At 36.4% G+C, this 16,925-nt stretch overlaps 1 protein-coding gene across 31 annotated transcripts in view; it reads right to left on the reverse strand.

Moving 5' to 3' along the window:
- TRDN (triadin) overlaps nucleotides 1-16,925 on the reverse strand; it is a 232,431-nt gene that overhangs the window by 128,291 nt on the left and 87,215 nt on the right. For all 31 annotated transcript variants that reach the window (XM_081313558.1, XM_081313557.1, XM_081313551.1 and 28 more), the window contains 2 exons: nucleotides 13,232-13,297; nucleotides 4,998-5,027 (listed from right to left, as the gene is read on the reverse strand). In XM_081313558.1, coding sequence (XP_081169684.1) covers nucleotides 4,998-5,027; nucleotides 13,232-13,297 — 96 coding nt within the window. The remainder of the gene's footprint in view (nucleotides 1-4,997; nucleotides 5,028-13,231; nucleotides 13,298-16,925) is intronic.

Raw genomic sequence — 16,925 nt, forward strand, 5'->3', positions numbered from 1 at the left:
CTCTAGTGTCCACTCTATTTAATGTCTATAATAAAATACACTAGGAAACTATCCAGGTTTTAAAGCTTTGATACTTCTACATTTTGGTGATAATCCTCTCTATGTCTCTCTTTTTCATCCATATAGATCCAACCATCTGATATAGATATCTGATATTATAATGAAGTGGATGAGGGCAAATGCATTTAAACTTCATCCACATAAGGAATAGGTGATCCTAGCAATCTATAGTTCTATGCTGGATGGGATATGACCTCTCCAAAACCTCAGGTTCAAAATTCATATGTGCTCTTTGATTCTTTTCCGAAAGTAAATGTGGTTAAAGATGCTGAGTTTGTCAGATGGAAAACTGACAGCCCGCGTTTGTGAACCGAGCACCGTGTAATTGGGTGAGCTTCAGTTCTTGCCTCAGCTCCTGCCCACCTAGCAGTTTGAAAGCATCCAATGTGAGTAGATTAATAGGTACTACTTTTGTGGGAAGATAGCAACATTTTGTGCACCTTGGTATATGGCGATGCTGGCCACATGCCATAGAAAATGTGTTCAGATGGACTTTCAGTCTTGCGCAGTAGCACAGCAGCCAAGGGATTTCGGGACTCCTTGTCCTTTGGCTGAATTTCTTCCTGTTAGGGGACCCTAAATGAGCCAGAAGCCACCCCGAAGAAGCGGCAAAGAAGGAAGGAAGTCCCGCAGCCCACAGAGAGATGACAGTTGAGCCCATCGGTCCAGGAGAAGCCTTCCAGAAACCAACAGAGTCTAGCCCAAGCTACAAGCAACCAAAGTTAAAAAGCACTATTTTAAGCTGATTGTAAACAGCGCGTTTGAATCTGGGTAAGATCATCAATTTTCTCTATCCTACTTATTAACTTTCCTGGAAAAAAAAATCCCAAGAAGCAAAAAACCTCTGAACGTGAAGGAGGGGGATTTTTGTCCCACCCTTTTACTATCAGAAGTGGCAAATTAAACCTTTTATGTAGGAGTAAAACATACAGAAATGAAATGAATATAAAACCTAAATTTGGATACATTTGGAATTGTTGAATGGTTAAGATTCTTATTTTAAAGGCAATTTTCTAGTTTGATAATTTGAAAAAAACTGATCTGTGCTTGTGATATTCAAAGCTATAACAACAGAGAACAGCTGTGACAAAAAAGAAAACAATTTGGGTTGCAAACAAAGAGAGGATTATAAACTTCAGGAAACCTTTTTGAACCTTTTTGGATTATAAATATCTACTAAATTGTGACTCTAAAGCTATTTGCAAAGAAAATAAAACCTTGATTCTTGACCACTATGGAAAATCAGAGACTTGCAGAAAGAACTTATCAAGAAAAAATAAATATGTTTGAAGAGGAGACATATGAGATGCTGCAACTAATTCAAACAATGACTTCAAACCACAAAGAAATCCAAAGTAACTTGAAAACATAAACCAATTCATCTCCAATTTAACTTTACAACAAAAAATTCCCAGGAAATAACAATAGAGAAGGAGCAGATAAAACAGATAACTGAACACAAATTTGAGGATAGAGACTCAAAGATGGAACTTAACACAACAAAGAAGTATGATTTAACCCAAATGGGAAAAAATTACAAGAAATATTGGTTTTGGAAAAGACAACTTATGCCACAAGAGAAATTTGAGGATAAGAAAAAAAGACTAGTCAAAATGGATTACAGAGACGTCAGGAACACCACTAGAACTAGAGAGACAAAAAAAAATGATAAGAGATACAGAGAGAACAAGAAAGAAAAAGATTTTCAAACGAACATGAAAGAGCAAATGCCTCTTACAAAGATATTGTACTTGACTTATTTTTTATAACTACAGTGATACCTACAACAATATGGAAAGACTCTTTGATTCAGCAGAATATATTGATTAAAGATATTGGGGAAAAAGAAGAAGGCCAAAGTGAAAATTAAGAAAATAGATGATGGGACTTATCAGAGAGAATATTTAAAAAAGAAACACCTGTTTGAATATAGTTAAAGTAATAGAAAGATTTTGGATATGAATTTTACTTTAAGAATGAGGAGTCCCTCAAATAACATAGTACTCTCTCTTTCTTCTCTTTTCTTATCTTATTTCTTGATATGAGTAATATAAAAGAGTTAGAATGGCTTATTTATAAGGACATATTTTAGATATTTAAATGTGGTTGATTTTAAGAAAATTACAATGAATTGAAAAAGAATGTTTTGAATAAGAGTTAAAAGACCAGATGACTAGATTTATTAAATGGAATATTTAAAGATTAAATATGGTAAAAAGAATGGAAAATTTTTGGAAATAAATATGTATTGGCTTAGGGGAAACATGGACTTTCAGTAGTATACTATCTTTTTATCCCTCTTTACTCTTGTTCTTTTTTCTCTTTTTTTAGTCTTATTTATTCCTTATGTAAGGTAAAAGTTATGAGATGGTTTACATGAGAAAAAATAGAATCAAATATCTAAATATAATTAACTTTGAGAAAATCTTAACCAGTAAGAATGTCTTGAATATTGTGGGAAAAACAAATGTAAACAAGAACTGTAAACAGGATCTACGATGAGGCAACCAGAATGACTAGATAGAAAAGAAATATTATATTGATGTGATTATTATTTGTGGAAATATTGGGAAAAATTATATTCAACTGTTATTTATCAAAACAATAAGAATTTATTAACTTAAGGTTGGTAAAAGTGAACATTATGGGAAGAAGAGGAAATCAAGTAAAGCTATTATGTGGATTATAGATCATAGAAACCAATTGTTAGCAAATGTTTTTAAATGTAAAACCAGACAACACACTGTTTACCGAATATTAAGGTGACCATGTTAAAAAATAATAAAATATATTATAAAAATAATAATAATTAAAAAAGAAAATGTTTTCAGACAATGCTGGCTCCCTCGGTCAAGAAACGGAGATGGGGACTGCACCCTAGAGTCAGATATAATTGGACAGGGGAACCTTGACATGTATATATTTGATGCATTTGTCCAGCTTCAGATTGGGATGCATTCCTCCATATAATAGCAGCCCATGCAATTTTAAAATAGATAATTAGATGAAGAGTAATGCTGTACATTTAACAAAGGGGAGTCCATCAGTCTTCCAGTTGTTGCTTTAGCCCACACCTTCAATTAGACCAGGCAAGGTGATTAAGGCTATCCTATCTGGGTTGCTATATTCGACAGTAATTAGATGGAACCCAGTCAGCTTTTTTCTGACTCTTTGCTGCCACACCCAGTTGTCAACTGAACAGCTGCTTGACAGTCATAAAGGAAGGCAGAGTGAGTGACAGAAGAGGCACTAACACTGCTGTGGCTGCTGCAACAGGTACAAGAAACAGAGCCATTGGAGTCTCTGGAAGCTTCCATGTCGATTGCTCCTGGGTGCTCTCTTCCTTTTCTTGTGCTCCTGAAGGACAAAGTGGAAGGGGAAGTGGTGGCAGCTGAAAGAGACTGAAAACTCTTTGCTGCCTTTAGCGTTCATCCAGAGCTTTCTACCCTAGTTAAATAGATCTAAGGGTGATTGCAGGGGGTTTTCTGAGGGAAGGGTCTTGTATGTGCATGGCTGTATTCTGTAGAGGAGGGAGACAGATCCTTTCTGGATCTAGGAGTGAGAATACATTGATGTGATGCAGGTCAACGAGCTCCATCTGAAAGGCCTCCCTCAGGTCCAAAGGAGCTCTGTTCAAACCCCTGATAGAGCAGACCATTAGCCTTGCTTCAGTTTCATCAGTTTGTGTCTCAGATGCATCCCTTCAGGCTGCAGACACAGATTGGATAATAGATCCAGAAATTGATGATATAAATGAGGCAGAGATGGAGACGAAAATGGATAAAGCCCAGAGACAGTAAACTGAGACAGAGTTACGCAGATGGAGGCAAAGGTAAGCAGACACAGAAACAGAGGTTGAAATAATTTCAAAATGTACTGGGGATAGATTAGCCCCAAATCATTCAAATGAATTGTCTTTAGAGGACTTGTTTTAAAAACAAAAGAGAGTTCAATCATATGTGCTCCCATTTGCAACCTGAAATGCTACAGTTGGCAGTTAACACAACATGGGGTTATACCGAGTGTCTGGAAGGAAGAGAAAAATGTAAGAGAGGAAGCTGTTTTCCTAATATACCCATGTTCTGTTAATTCGCTAAAATATATCTTATGGACTTAAGATCATGCATGATCAGGAGCAGCTTCTCCCACATATGACTAAGAAACATAAGGCATGAAAGAAAGAAAATAAAAATAGCCCAGAAATATTTAAACATGCAGTTTTACCTTTAACTCTGCCCTCAATTTCAGTATCTCTAATATTAATATATTTTATTCATTGCCAACATACAGAGAAATGCCTCACACGTTTTATCAACTTAGAAGAGCAGAAGAGAGTAGCACTAACTAGTTTCTGTCCTGCTCTTGCATCCATTTATACAGCCTGATTATCTTCAGAGGAGGACCTTTGAAACCAACATTTCAAATCTCCTTGTGATATGGAATCCTGTGCAGTGAGCTAATGCCTCCTTAAGTAACACCAGCTGCCTGCAATTAGTGCAGGTTCGCATCCCACCAGGCTCAAGGTTGACTCAGCCTTCCATCCTTCCGAGGTAGGTAAAATGAGGACCCAGATTGTTGGGGGCAATTAAGCTGACTTTGTAATAATGCCGCTGGGGGGGGCAAAAGCCCTAATAAGCAGGCATATACATAGAATGAAGGCTACTGCTAAGCTTGTAAGCCGCCCTGAGTCTTCGGAGAAGGGCGGGATATAAATGGAATTAAAATAAATAAATAAATAAAAAATTTCCCTCTAAAGGACCCAGGATTAAGTTAGCTTAGTCATGGTTTATTGGCACATTCTAACTCTTCCCACACATGCTGATTTAAATACACAAGATGTTCTTCTGGATATTAGAAGAGCACATGACCATTTCAGATGGACAAGTATGGGTTATCTATCCAAAAGCAAACAAGAGAATGCAATATACACTACTTACTTTTTGTAGCAGTCACGTTAAGCTTTCCCACTGTAAGAGCGAAAGAATAATTTTTTAAAAGTTAAACGAAGGAATGCAAATAATAAATTACCAGGGATGAGAAAGGACAGCATGTTTGCAGAAGCTCCAGCAAAAATGAGATTGAGAGTGTTACAAAGCAGATGTTTTCTTAAAAGCTATAAACCCTATAGTCTTTCTGCATATTGGTTCCATAAATATAAGGACCATCCATGGGCTATAGGAGAGAAAAGATTTACAAAGAGGTATGAAAACAAATTGATTCTGCCTGTATGCCAATATTGTGCTATTCACAGTGCAATGAAATACCTGTTAAATTGTTCAGCAATGAGTAGTTTCTTTTGTATTAAAAATATTACATTATTTTTCTTTACACTTCACATCCATGAAGGAACTCAGATTTATCATTCCAATCCAGCACAAATATATCAATAGGTCAGACACATTCTTAGCACACAAAGGGTCTACCCAACTGTAAAAATTTCCAAGAAGCAGAAATGATGTTTCATTTGGTTTCACACACATTTACTAGAAAGGTCTAGATAGTAATACCTATTCTGAAAATACCAGAGAAACAGAATTAGGCCTTTACTTTAATCTCTGACAGGTGTGCAATATTATTAGACACTAGCAGCCTTTCTTCTTCTGTGCTCTGTAGGCCCCCTTGGAATGCAACTCCCTGAATTTCCTGAGCAAAGGTGAGCCAAAGGAGTACTCTTCTTTTGGTGTGCATGCTAAAAGACCCCAAAAGTGCAAGTATGTGCACTAAGTTCATGCAACATACACATATATCTGGAAACTAGAACATCTGTCAGAAGAAAAAATGATCACAGAAAAAAATGTGACAATGTTTATGCATAATTTTAAAAAAAATATTTGATGTTTAATGAGAGGCACTTGTTTCTTCCTAAACTAAACTATACAGGTAATAATCCTTTTTGATGATCAGGTAAATATTCCTATTAACATCATTCTGGTCCTAAATTGATTCCATTCCATAAATTCATTTTAGGTCCCATATGAGCAAATTGAGAAATTATATGAAAGGACCTTGATAATGAAAGTTGAAAAGCAACTGGCAAACATAAACTATGGCACCAAGGGAGAAGGATATACAGTATTCGATGGGAACATGGAGTAGAAAATATGTGGTGCTATTAGTGCATGCTCTTTCTAAAGTAAATAAATTGATTTGTACAATAATTTGTATGTCATTCCACTCACTCAGTTCTAACATGTATTATATGACTCTTGGTATAGAGTTTGCATTTCACAAGTTACAACAAAGTTGCAAATTAGGCTGAAAAGGAAAGGTAGCTTGCAAGTAGCCAGGAATGGATTTATACTTTAAATAAATTAAGTAATTGTGCTTCTTAAAAGGTTATTCTGAGGCTGAACATGGGGGACAGAGATTTCCCCATTAAGATTTTGTAATTCTAAGTATGCAGAAGCCAACTTTGCACGTGATCCCAAATTGTCAATCTAGTTCAAAATACGTAGATCTGCCCAACAAAAAAGCTTTCTTATCCATAGCCTCATAAACACAAAATATATTCAATATTTCACAATAGAAATGAATAAACTGAGGCTGCACATTCACATTGCTATGGCATATGACCTCATCCAGATTTTAACAAGTGTTGCTATTTCCAGTTCAGAAGGCACAGTCTTATCAGTTTTTCCTTGAATGTTACTTTCTTCGAAATATGTTTTACTTTCCATAACCCCATATTAATGGAACAAGGTCCTAGAAAATCCCTAAATCAAAAAGATCTCTTTCTAAAGAAAAAAAAAACCTTTGGAAAGTCAGTGAGGTTTATTTCTGAAGGAGAGAAAGATTGGAAGGTGTGATGAGAAAAATAAGAAGGGTTTAATGCAAGCCTTTAAAAGGTCAGGCACATTGCTCTAAAATGGTCTTCAATGACTTCTACAACATCTTATGTCTTCCACCTGTGATGTCAAGTGTTTTTAAGAGATGGAAGAAGGCAAGGAGTAGCAGCACTGGATTTATGCCAAGTGTCCTTCACAGTAGATTAGAGTGCAGCAACTGCCTGTTGATCTGCCTGTGATGAGAATCTCTAAATATAGCAAAGCACTTGAGTTAGGTGGCATAGTGCTATACAACTGAGACTCTCTGAAAATACACATTACGAAGCTCTGTATTTTCACACTTTAAGTTCCAAGATGATACAGGGAGTAAGTAGGTGACATTAGTGATGATTCAGGAACAGCTTGCTGCCCATCCATCATCAGCAAAAGGAGGAGGGAAGAAAAGGGGATCAAAAGGCTGGCAGTAAAGAAGAGCATATAGAAACAAAAAGCATGAGGCTTCCTTCAGTTGAAGCCTAGGTACTTTTGATGCTTCTGATCAAAATTTTAAGAATGGTTACGGACAGGGCCTTTTTTGTCATAGAATGCCCAGAACGGAGTTCCGGCACCTTTTTTGGATGGAACCTTGTAGGGTAGGCAAGGCGGGTTGTATGACATGTGTGAGTTCCGGCACCTTTTTCTTTTACAAAAAAAGCACTGGTTATGGAAACACATTTTTGTGAAAGACACGTGACAGTAGCTTGATTTTCCCTAAAATACTGCCTTCAGATTTAAAAGTATAATAATATATGGAAGTTTGTCCCTCCAGAGTTAATTGGCAATATAAAACAGATTAAACTTGAGTTAGATCTCTATTTCATATCCATAAAGGTAAAGGTAAAGGTTCCCCCGCACATGCGTGCTAGTCGTTTCCGACTCTAGGGGCCGGTGCTCATCTCCGTTTCAAAGCCGAAGAGCCAGCGCTTGTCCGAGGACGTCTCCGTGGTCATGTGGCCGGCATGACTAGACACCAAAGGCGCACGGAACGCTGTTACCTTCCCACCGTAGTGGTCCCTATTTTTCTACTTGCATTTTTACGTGCTTTCAAACTGCTAGGTTGGCAGAAGCTGGGACGAGTAACAGGCGCTCACTCTGTTACGCGGCACTCGGGATTCGACCCACCAAACTGCCGACCTTCTGATCGACAAGCTCAGCGTCCTAACCCACTGAGCCACCGCGTCCCTTTTTCATATCCATACCAGTCCCTAATACAGCATTATTGAGATATAGTTCAGCATGAAATAATTTTAAAATTAATACTAGATTCCATTTTGGCTAGATCAATTCTATTTATACTATTTAAGGGTATATTCTCTTTCAGCCTTCCTCACCTTGCGGCGTCTAAGAATATTGCGACTGGTGCTTCCAGAATTTCTAAGCATCATGGCTATTTTATTTCATTTCATTTGATGAAACAGTTAATATATTGGCTATTCTCAGTTTCCAAGTATTAAAAGTATTAATATTCATTGAAATCAGCTGAGAATAGAAATGATATTCCTGGTATATTAGAACTTCTCTAAAGCCTGCTGTGCCTCTGAGCTCATTTCATCTGACAAGGTCTCTTCAAGCACTCTTTTTTTAATGAGTGTTTCATTTAGGTTCTATTCTTCTCTTCAGCATTGCATAGCTGTGCCATACTGATGTAATCAGGCAATTTACAAAGGTCAAGGAAATGTAAATAAAATCAATCTGAGATTTTGAGAGTAGCTGTTTTTTTATTATTATTATTATTCTGGAACCCATCTGTTTGGCTTGTCTGAAGAATGCTAAGTCAAAAATAGGTACTGTAATCACTACAGTATAAATTAATCTAATGTTTTTAAACACCTTGTCTGTCATTTGGATTGGATATAGCCAAACCCTTTGGGACTAAGAAAGCTAAGGAATAATGATGCAGGCAGGTCATTCTGGGAGACAGCATAGAAGATTCATTAAGTATCTGAAATCTTCTGCTCTGCTGTTTATTGCCTTTCCAGCCTATAATTTATTTGCTGTTGGGATGGAGTAATAGATAGCTAAGGCACATTTAATATTCTTGCACTCAAATAATGTAAATATGTTGTGGATCTTCTGTGAGCATTGAACTTTGCTCTCTAAAAGAGGAGCTTAAAATCTTTCACAGGTCAGAATAATTAAAGTCATTTAAAATATGATAACACATTAAGGAAGGTAGTAGGAAGTAGAAGCAGACTGCCTTCAGATTTAAAAGTATAATATGGAAGTTTGGTCCTCCAAAGTTAATTGACAGTGAATTCCAAATGCAAAATGAAATAAAAATGCCAAGGATGCAGTGGAAATGCTTAGCAACAGATACAGTCCCACTGCCTATGCATTCATTTGTATACCAGGCATTTTATTTTAATTGTGAACCTATTGGTGAACAAATCAGCAACATGGTTTATGGGTAAGCTTCATTGGATCAAATGAAATCATGCAAAAAAAAGTTCCCAGAACTTTTTATATCTCTCTACTGCCCATGTCCCTCAAGGGAAATTTGTTTCATATGCCTTTTCTTTTTATATTGATGGATATTGTCCTACAGATTTAAACAGTAAATTCCTGAGACTTCTACATGTCATCTACCATACTCCCACAACTGAACTGAAATCTGATTCATTTTCACCTTGAAAAAGTTTCCAGGCCAGGTTTTCCAAGTAATGAAGGTATACTATACTAAAAAGTGTAAATAAATAGCTATCTCTGGGTCCAGGTCATACTGTAATCATTATAGTATTAGCATGCTTCTGTATTCCATCCTAAGTGGCTACGTATTCCATCCTAAGTATTCCATCCATCCTAAGTGGCTAAGCATCTAGATTTTCATTTCTTTTCCATATTTTTAATAATGAAATAGAATTATGATAGGAAGAAAAACTATAAATAAAGTGCTCCCTGAGAGAAATAGAAATGGATGAGTAAATGGACAATCAGTTCTCCCCAAGCTACTCTGAAAAGAAATCAGAGACAGCCTAAATTAATTAAAGGTAGAATCATTCTTATAAGCCATAACAGACATGCCATCATATTTTATGAAAGATTGGAACAAGATTGCCACAAGCTGGGGGGGAAAACCATGGAAGCAGCAAAGAAAATACTGGAATGGACTGATTTGGAGCCAGCATCATATGGAAATTCAGTATGAAAAAAGAAATAAAAAATAGCAATGTCAGAGAAATGAAACCAAAAGTGGTTTTTTCTCATCTTATGGACATGGTTAGTTTGGCAGGCACTAGAAATGCACAGATAATCGTGCAAAAGATTAATCAGTACTTAGTTTGGGGGAAAATATTTTCTTAATGAATTATTTTTTCCCTGATAATATATATCCTAAATCATGGGTCCCCAACCCCTGGTCCGTGGACCGGTACCAGTCTGTGGCATGCCAGCAACTGGTCCACACAAACAAGCAAAGCCCCATCCACAGGATGCAGGCAGCACACAAAACCACATCCCCTCCGGTCCGCAGAGAAACCTCTCTCCACGTAACTGGTCCCTGGCACCCAAAAGGTTGGGGACCTCTGTCCTAAATTACAGAACTCTGAAATTACTTTTATGGCACTATGGTATTTGTTTGCTTTTACTGTTTACATTAACTACGTTGGTTTCAATACTGTGTCATACTGAGCAGTCTTCTTGGAAAGTCTGTACTGTACTCATTTTTATTGATATCATTGTCAGTATCAGACATCAATTAGGGTAAGATATTTATTTCCCTGTTCTGGATTCATGCTTGGTATAGAACTGCTTCAGAATCTGAAGTCTTCGTATTGATTTTTGTTTGTTTCTCTCTGTATTAGAAATGACACTGACACATGGATCCCTGTTCTAAATTGTCAGTTGCCTGCAGGCCTCTTCTAACAGCGTCACAGAAATGAGTCGTGTAAATCTGTGTAAATAAGTATAAGGAGAAAACACAGCACTGTGATAGCATTAGGATTAAGAGCCCAACATCAGAGATATAGTTCTATATCTAGATTCTAATGTGGATGCGGTGGACTAGACCTAACCTATAATTTTATATGTCACTTCAGCAAACTGTTTTACTACTATCACAATGAAAAACAATTATCCTTCCTTTTAATTGTTATTTAGTAAATCTTTGCACAGGGCTTTTCCTATGCAAAGTGTTTTATCGATTACATATAACACTAAATTTACCTTCAGTTTGCTGAATTAATATTATTTATTTGATTTATATAGTGTCGTATCTTACTTTTCTATGCTTACAGTAAATATATAAAACAGACAATATAAAAACAAACGTAAAAAAAATCACATAGCAGCCAGGCACAATCTAACATAATCGTTCACATAACCAAGAGATGGGCTCTAACCCATGCCTTCTGTATCTAGCTAACCAACATTCCCTAGTATCGATAGTATCCAGAGCATGCCCTTCTTGCCAGATCAGACAGGAGAGGTGGAAGCAATTTAGGTTTTTATACTTCAGAAATAATGTCCAGAAACCTATTTAGATTTCCCCTGTATCTTTCTGAAATTTAGATCACTGACTGACCACTATGCCAGAGACTTTAAACATGTCTTTTGTTTTTTTTCTCTCTTTCCTTCTTTCCTTGAATGAATTTCATTAACTCCTGATATTGCAACTATTAAGGAAAAATGGGGTCCATAGACTTTTCTATGAATTCAGCTGTGGGGGGGGCTATACCATCTTCTCAATTTCTGCAGCTGCATGCATCAATTTATGAATATAATTACATATAGCACCACTGGAACAAAACATATACACAGCCAATTCCATAATGGTTAAAATTCCTTGAGGATCAGCAGAAGCAATATGTAACTCATAATTCTGAAAAATTAGGAACTAAATCAGAGCATTTAAAGCTTAAAACACTAATTGCAACTTAACACAATGAATATTTACCATTATGACAAATAGGGTGGCACAACAGCATTTAGTGCTTAAATTGTTTTGTTTTTTGATAAGCTAAAGAGATGCATCCATCAAAGGCAGGCAGCAATAGATCACACCTAACACCAAGCCTTTGGGGACTAATTGTGAATTCAGCTCTACCTTTCATATTTATATTTTACAGGAAATGGAAGTCAAACTATCATCTCACTTTGGGACAAAACTATCATCTTCAGGTGCTACAGTCTCATTAAGGTAAGCCCTGATCTGCTTCCTATTACCTTCTCATCCTGCTTCCTACATGGTAGTTCTACTCTTACCCTATTCAATCATACCATGCTAGATCTCTAAATACCTCACACTTATGGCTTCTTGGGTGACCAAGCAAAGTTTTGCTTGGAAATTTTTCAAGGAAACTAATTAATTAATCTAGCATCCTGTTTCTAGATATTCCTGAAAGAATGAGAATGCTTCGGTGGTTAAGACACAAGACTAGAAATTGGGAGAACACAATTTACTCAGCATGAAGCCAACTGGGTGACCTTGGACCTGGAGGAGAATTGAGCCAGCCACTGTCTCTCAGGCTTTGGAAGAAATAAATGGCAAACCACTTCTGAAAAATCTTGCCAAGGAAAATGCAGGGATTAGTCTAGGTAGTCCCCAGGAGCCAATGCTGATTCAGGCACCAAAACAACCACCACCACCACTCTCTACACCTGCTAGGGTTATAATACGTTTTTCTGGGAGCATATTTCTCATTTTTAATTATTATTTTATTTTATTTATTTTATTTTATTTTATTTTATTTTATTTTATTTTATTTTATTTTATTATTTTATTTTATTATTTTATTTTATTTTATTTTATTTTATTTTATTTTATTTTATTTTATTTATTTTATTTTATTATTTTATTTTATTTTATTTATTTTATTTTATTTTATTTTATTATTCTATTATTTTATTTTATTTTATTATTTTATTTTATTATTTTATTTTATTTTATTTTATTTTATTTTATTTTATTTTATTTTATTTTATTTTTTTATTTTTTCATTTTATTTTATTTTATACAAAAACAAAATTGAGACATTCCGGAAGTGGCATCTCACCCAGTGAGTGGTTTCCCTTGGAATCTTGAACCCTGTCTAACCTCCCTGATATCCATGTTTTTGCAGCTTGGTGGCTAATTTTCATTCTCTCTTGTCTTTCTTTTCTGGAATCTCAGCATGGATCTGGAGTAGTCTGGCTTTGACTTTTGGACTTACTTAGCAACTTATTGTGTGTTGTTTTGATCCTGAGCAATATTTTGGATTTAGACTCCGGATTTTATAGCTAAGCTTTCCTTTATCTCCATCCCCATCCCTGACCTAGGATATGATACTCACATCAGTTTGAATAATCTTTGGTCAAGATACTCTGTATAAAAAATCTCTGAATGTTTCTTTATAGAAATTAACTGAACTTACCTTCAGCAGCTGGAAGAACAGCTGTGATTGCCGGGATCTGTTCCAAAAATAGGGGGGAATACGATCCTGAACACAAGAGAGACGTGAAAGGCTATTAATTATAATAATATGCAAATAATACATAATATATAATGAAGTATATTTGGAGACCACTTTTTTAAAAAAACAGTCCCTCAGGAGATTGGACTTTCTTTTGAATTGCTTGTCTATATTATTAAGTTAGGACGCTGAGCATGTCGATCAGAAGGTTGGCAGTTTGGCAGGTCGAATCCCGAGTGCCGCGTAACAGAGTGAGCGCCTGTTACTCATCCCAGCTTCTGCCAACCTAGCAGTTTGAAAGCACGTAAAAATGCAAGTAGAAAAATAGGGACCACTACGGTGGGAAGGTAACAGCGTTCCGTGCACCTTTGGCGTCTAGTCATGCCGGCCACATGACCATGGAGACGTCCTAGCACGCATGTGCGGGGGAACCTTTACCTTTTTTTAGAAATAAAAGAGGGCAAAACAAATAAAATAGTTTGATCTGAAGTTTTAGATTAGTGAGCATGAAATCACAGGAGTTAAAAATGCTGAATTATTTGCTAATCACTTTGTATTCAGGGTTAAAAAAGACAACAATCAATATAATCAAGCATCACACATTTATAGCCCTTGATTGATGGAGGAGGAGGGCCTGAGAGTCCTTTTCCTTCTCCTTGTAATAGGAAGTGCTTTTGTAATTCATGAACATCTACTGGGTTGTGGAGATGTAAACTCTTTAATAGCTGCTTTACTTTGTGTGACATATTACCAAGCCTTTGTAGAAATGTCAGCATGAAAGCATGAGCAGATGACGTACTTTTGAATGAAAGAGATTGTCATTTTATGAAGAAAGGGAAGAGGTAGAATTGCTACTGTCCACATTTTGGGTTTTGTCCACAGGTATTTTCTTCAAGTGACCATAGCCCCAGGTGAACCATTCTAGAAGGTGGATAGCATAGGCAATTTCACTGGACTCATAACCAATGCTAAAGGGAATTGTTTCTCCAGGATCAAGGGCAAAATCAGGTTTAATTTGGTTAGGAAAACCTTCATTCACTCTAGTAGAGTAATACAAACTAAAATGTTTTTCCTCTCCATTACATATGGAACATGTTAGCAATCAGCTTAGCAATAAATGTCCTCTGCACCTGCTAATTCCTCTTTTGAACATGAACCCTATGTTTTCCTCTTTCACTCTAATAAAATATATATAATAAAATACTTTGTTATAACTTATTTCTTCTAATTTCCATACATTTCGAAAGCAGGTGTGAATGCAAAAAATGATTAGTAATATAAGTCAGGATTATGACAGCCAAAGCTTTGAAGTTTTGAGATAATACACTCGAAATGCATTCATAAAAATGTGTGCCTGTCATATTAAGCCACTTTATTACATGCATTTAAGAAACTTTTACCTTGACAAATTTGCAATATATTTACATTGACAAACAAACGGCAATACAGTTTTCATCTACATTTCAACTTTGAACACCTTGCCCAGGCCGCATGCCCACTCTCAAGTGGGAATTTAAAATCTCAGTTTTTAAGGGAAATATAAGTTATGAAATATATGATGCAATTTCTGGCTGAAGATGGATGAGGTCATTCTGGTACATTTTCATCCTGAAAGGAATTTCAACGTGCTTCAGTTTGACAAGGCTTTGAACCAAACAGTCCCTTGAAGCTGTTTAGTGAAGCTTGCCTGGTCTGGTCCCTTTCAAGAGCTAAATGATGTGGCTATGTGGCTTTGCTTCAGTGACTCCCTTGGTTTTCTCTCACAGAGCCTGCAGTATAAAAGAAGGCTGACAGGAACTTCTTCGGTGAGCACTGTGGGAGAAGGCTGAGCTGTATATTCTCCATATTTCATCTAAGAGGATTCACAGCCTGGGCACCACCAGCATGGGCTGTGCAAAATCCCAGAATCCATGGAAGGATGACTAAATCAAAGAGTCCATAACCATGGGAGGGGGTGGGACTCAACCCACAGCTAGTTTGAAGTCACCTCTTCAATATGAGAGGACTTCAAGGCTTTCCAGTTTCAGTTCAGGAGAAGAGCAACACCAAGAGATTTCCAAGCTGAATGATTGCTATAGATTGTAAAAAATCCTGAAGCCCATCCTGTAGATAGCTATCACAAACCCTCCTCTTCTAGCATGAAATTGATATCAGAAGTTCAGAGCATCTGGTCAACCAGTCTGTTCCATAGAATTGAGCAATGGTAACCTGGGCAATTTTTGAGTATTTGCACAAGGTATCCAACTTCTATTGGACTTAAGCAATGATGCCACAAACAACCCACAGCCTGAAATCTATCTTGCTTACCTTTTTCTCTCCCTCCAGTATTTGATGACCAAACCTTCTGACCAACAGAAATATGGAGAAAGGGCCGATGGGTTAGTTATAAGCCCATTTCCCCAGGAAGGCCTGAATAAGAGTACCACAGCATATCAAAATGTAAGAACTGTACATTTCAAACATTGCAGCTCAGTAAACTTCATACTTTTTTCTCCGCATGCCCCTTATAACTAGGAGAGGATTGGGCTTAGTCTGAAATTAAAATCTTGAGTATCAGTATCTATCCAACTCTATTATGATAGTTCAGATTTCAGATGTTGCATTGTAATGGGTAACTTTGCCTCTCTCACTTGCAGCAAATTGAATCCATTCAGCTCTGCTCTGGAAATGCTACCCAAATGTCTGGAACAGGTCTGGGTAGAAACAAGTGACTGAAGAATTGTGAGAATTGGTTAAGAAATTGCAAGTGGATTTCAGCATGCTCTTCCTGTCTCCAAAAAGGAAACAAAGACAGGAGCAGGGCATGTACATGTACATGTATTTGCATCTTGTGTTTATGTCTGCAGATGCTTTGCATGTTGTATGTTTGCAAAGTTTTACCAGAAAAAATAATGTGATTCATTTATACATTACATATTAAGAAAGCATAATGCACCAAATAAATTCAAAACTGTTCCAGACATTTTTGTAAAAACAGGCTGAATTGTTTTTCAGGAAACAGCACATTTTCTTAGGAAGCAATTTAACATTCATTTCTTTGTATAACTCATATTTTCCACCACCTGATCACTACATAATTTTAAATAACATTCTTTTCCTGTCTCATTTGCTTTGAATGCTTAAAACATAAGACAAGCCATCTTAAAAGTTTTCCCAGGACTCTAACTTTGTAAATTACAGCATATTAGTCAATAGCAAATGAGAGCATTTTCTGTGAAGGACACTGATCTGGGACAATAATACTAATCTTTTTGTTGAGTTTTTTATTTTCAGCATTATCATTCTATAGTCTCCAGAGCTTGCTTAACCAACCACAGGACAAAGTTAAAAAGACATGTTATTCTTCCTTTTATGTCATCATGTCATTTTTGACTGAAGGCTCCAGACTGGAACAGCATCTAGACTGCAAGGAATTTCACAATCCACATGGCAGATCCCAGTCCAAAGGATCATTTTGCACCATTTGTACCATTTTGGTACAACACAACACAATAACTTTCCATTTAAGCACAAATATATTTAAAAAGCCAAATTAGCATCCCAATTACAACTTCTTTAATAATCTCTCTACTATTTTCTCCTTTTGGGGACAAATAAGAATTTAGGGGCTAAGCAGTTCTCTAAAATATCCTACAGGAAGCCTTAGTCAGAACCC

This window comes from Vipera berus (assembly GCF_964194415.1).
Source record: "Vipera berus genome assembly, chromosome: 1".
Taxonomy (NCBI): Eukaryota; Metazoa; Chordata; class Lepidosauria; order Squamata; family Viperidae; genus Vipera; species Vipera berus.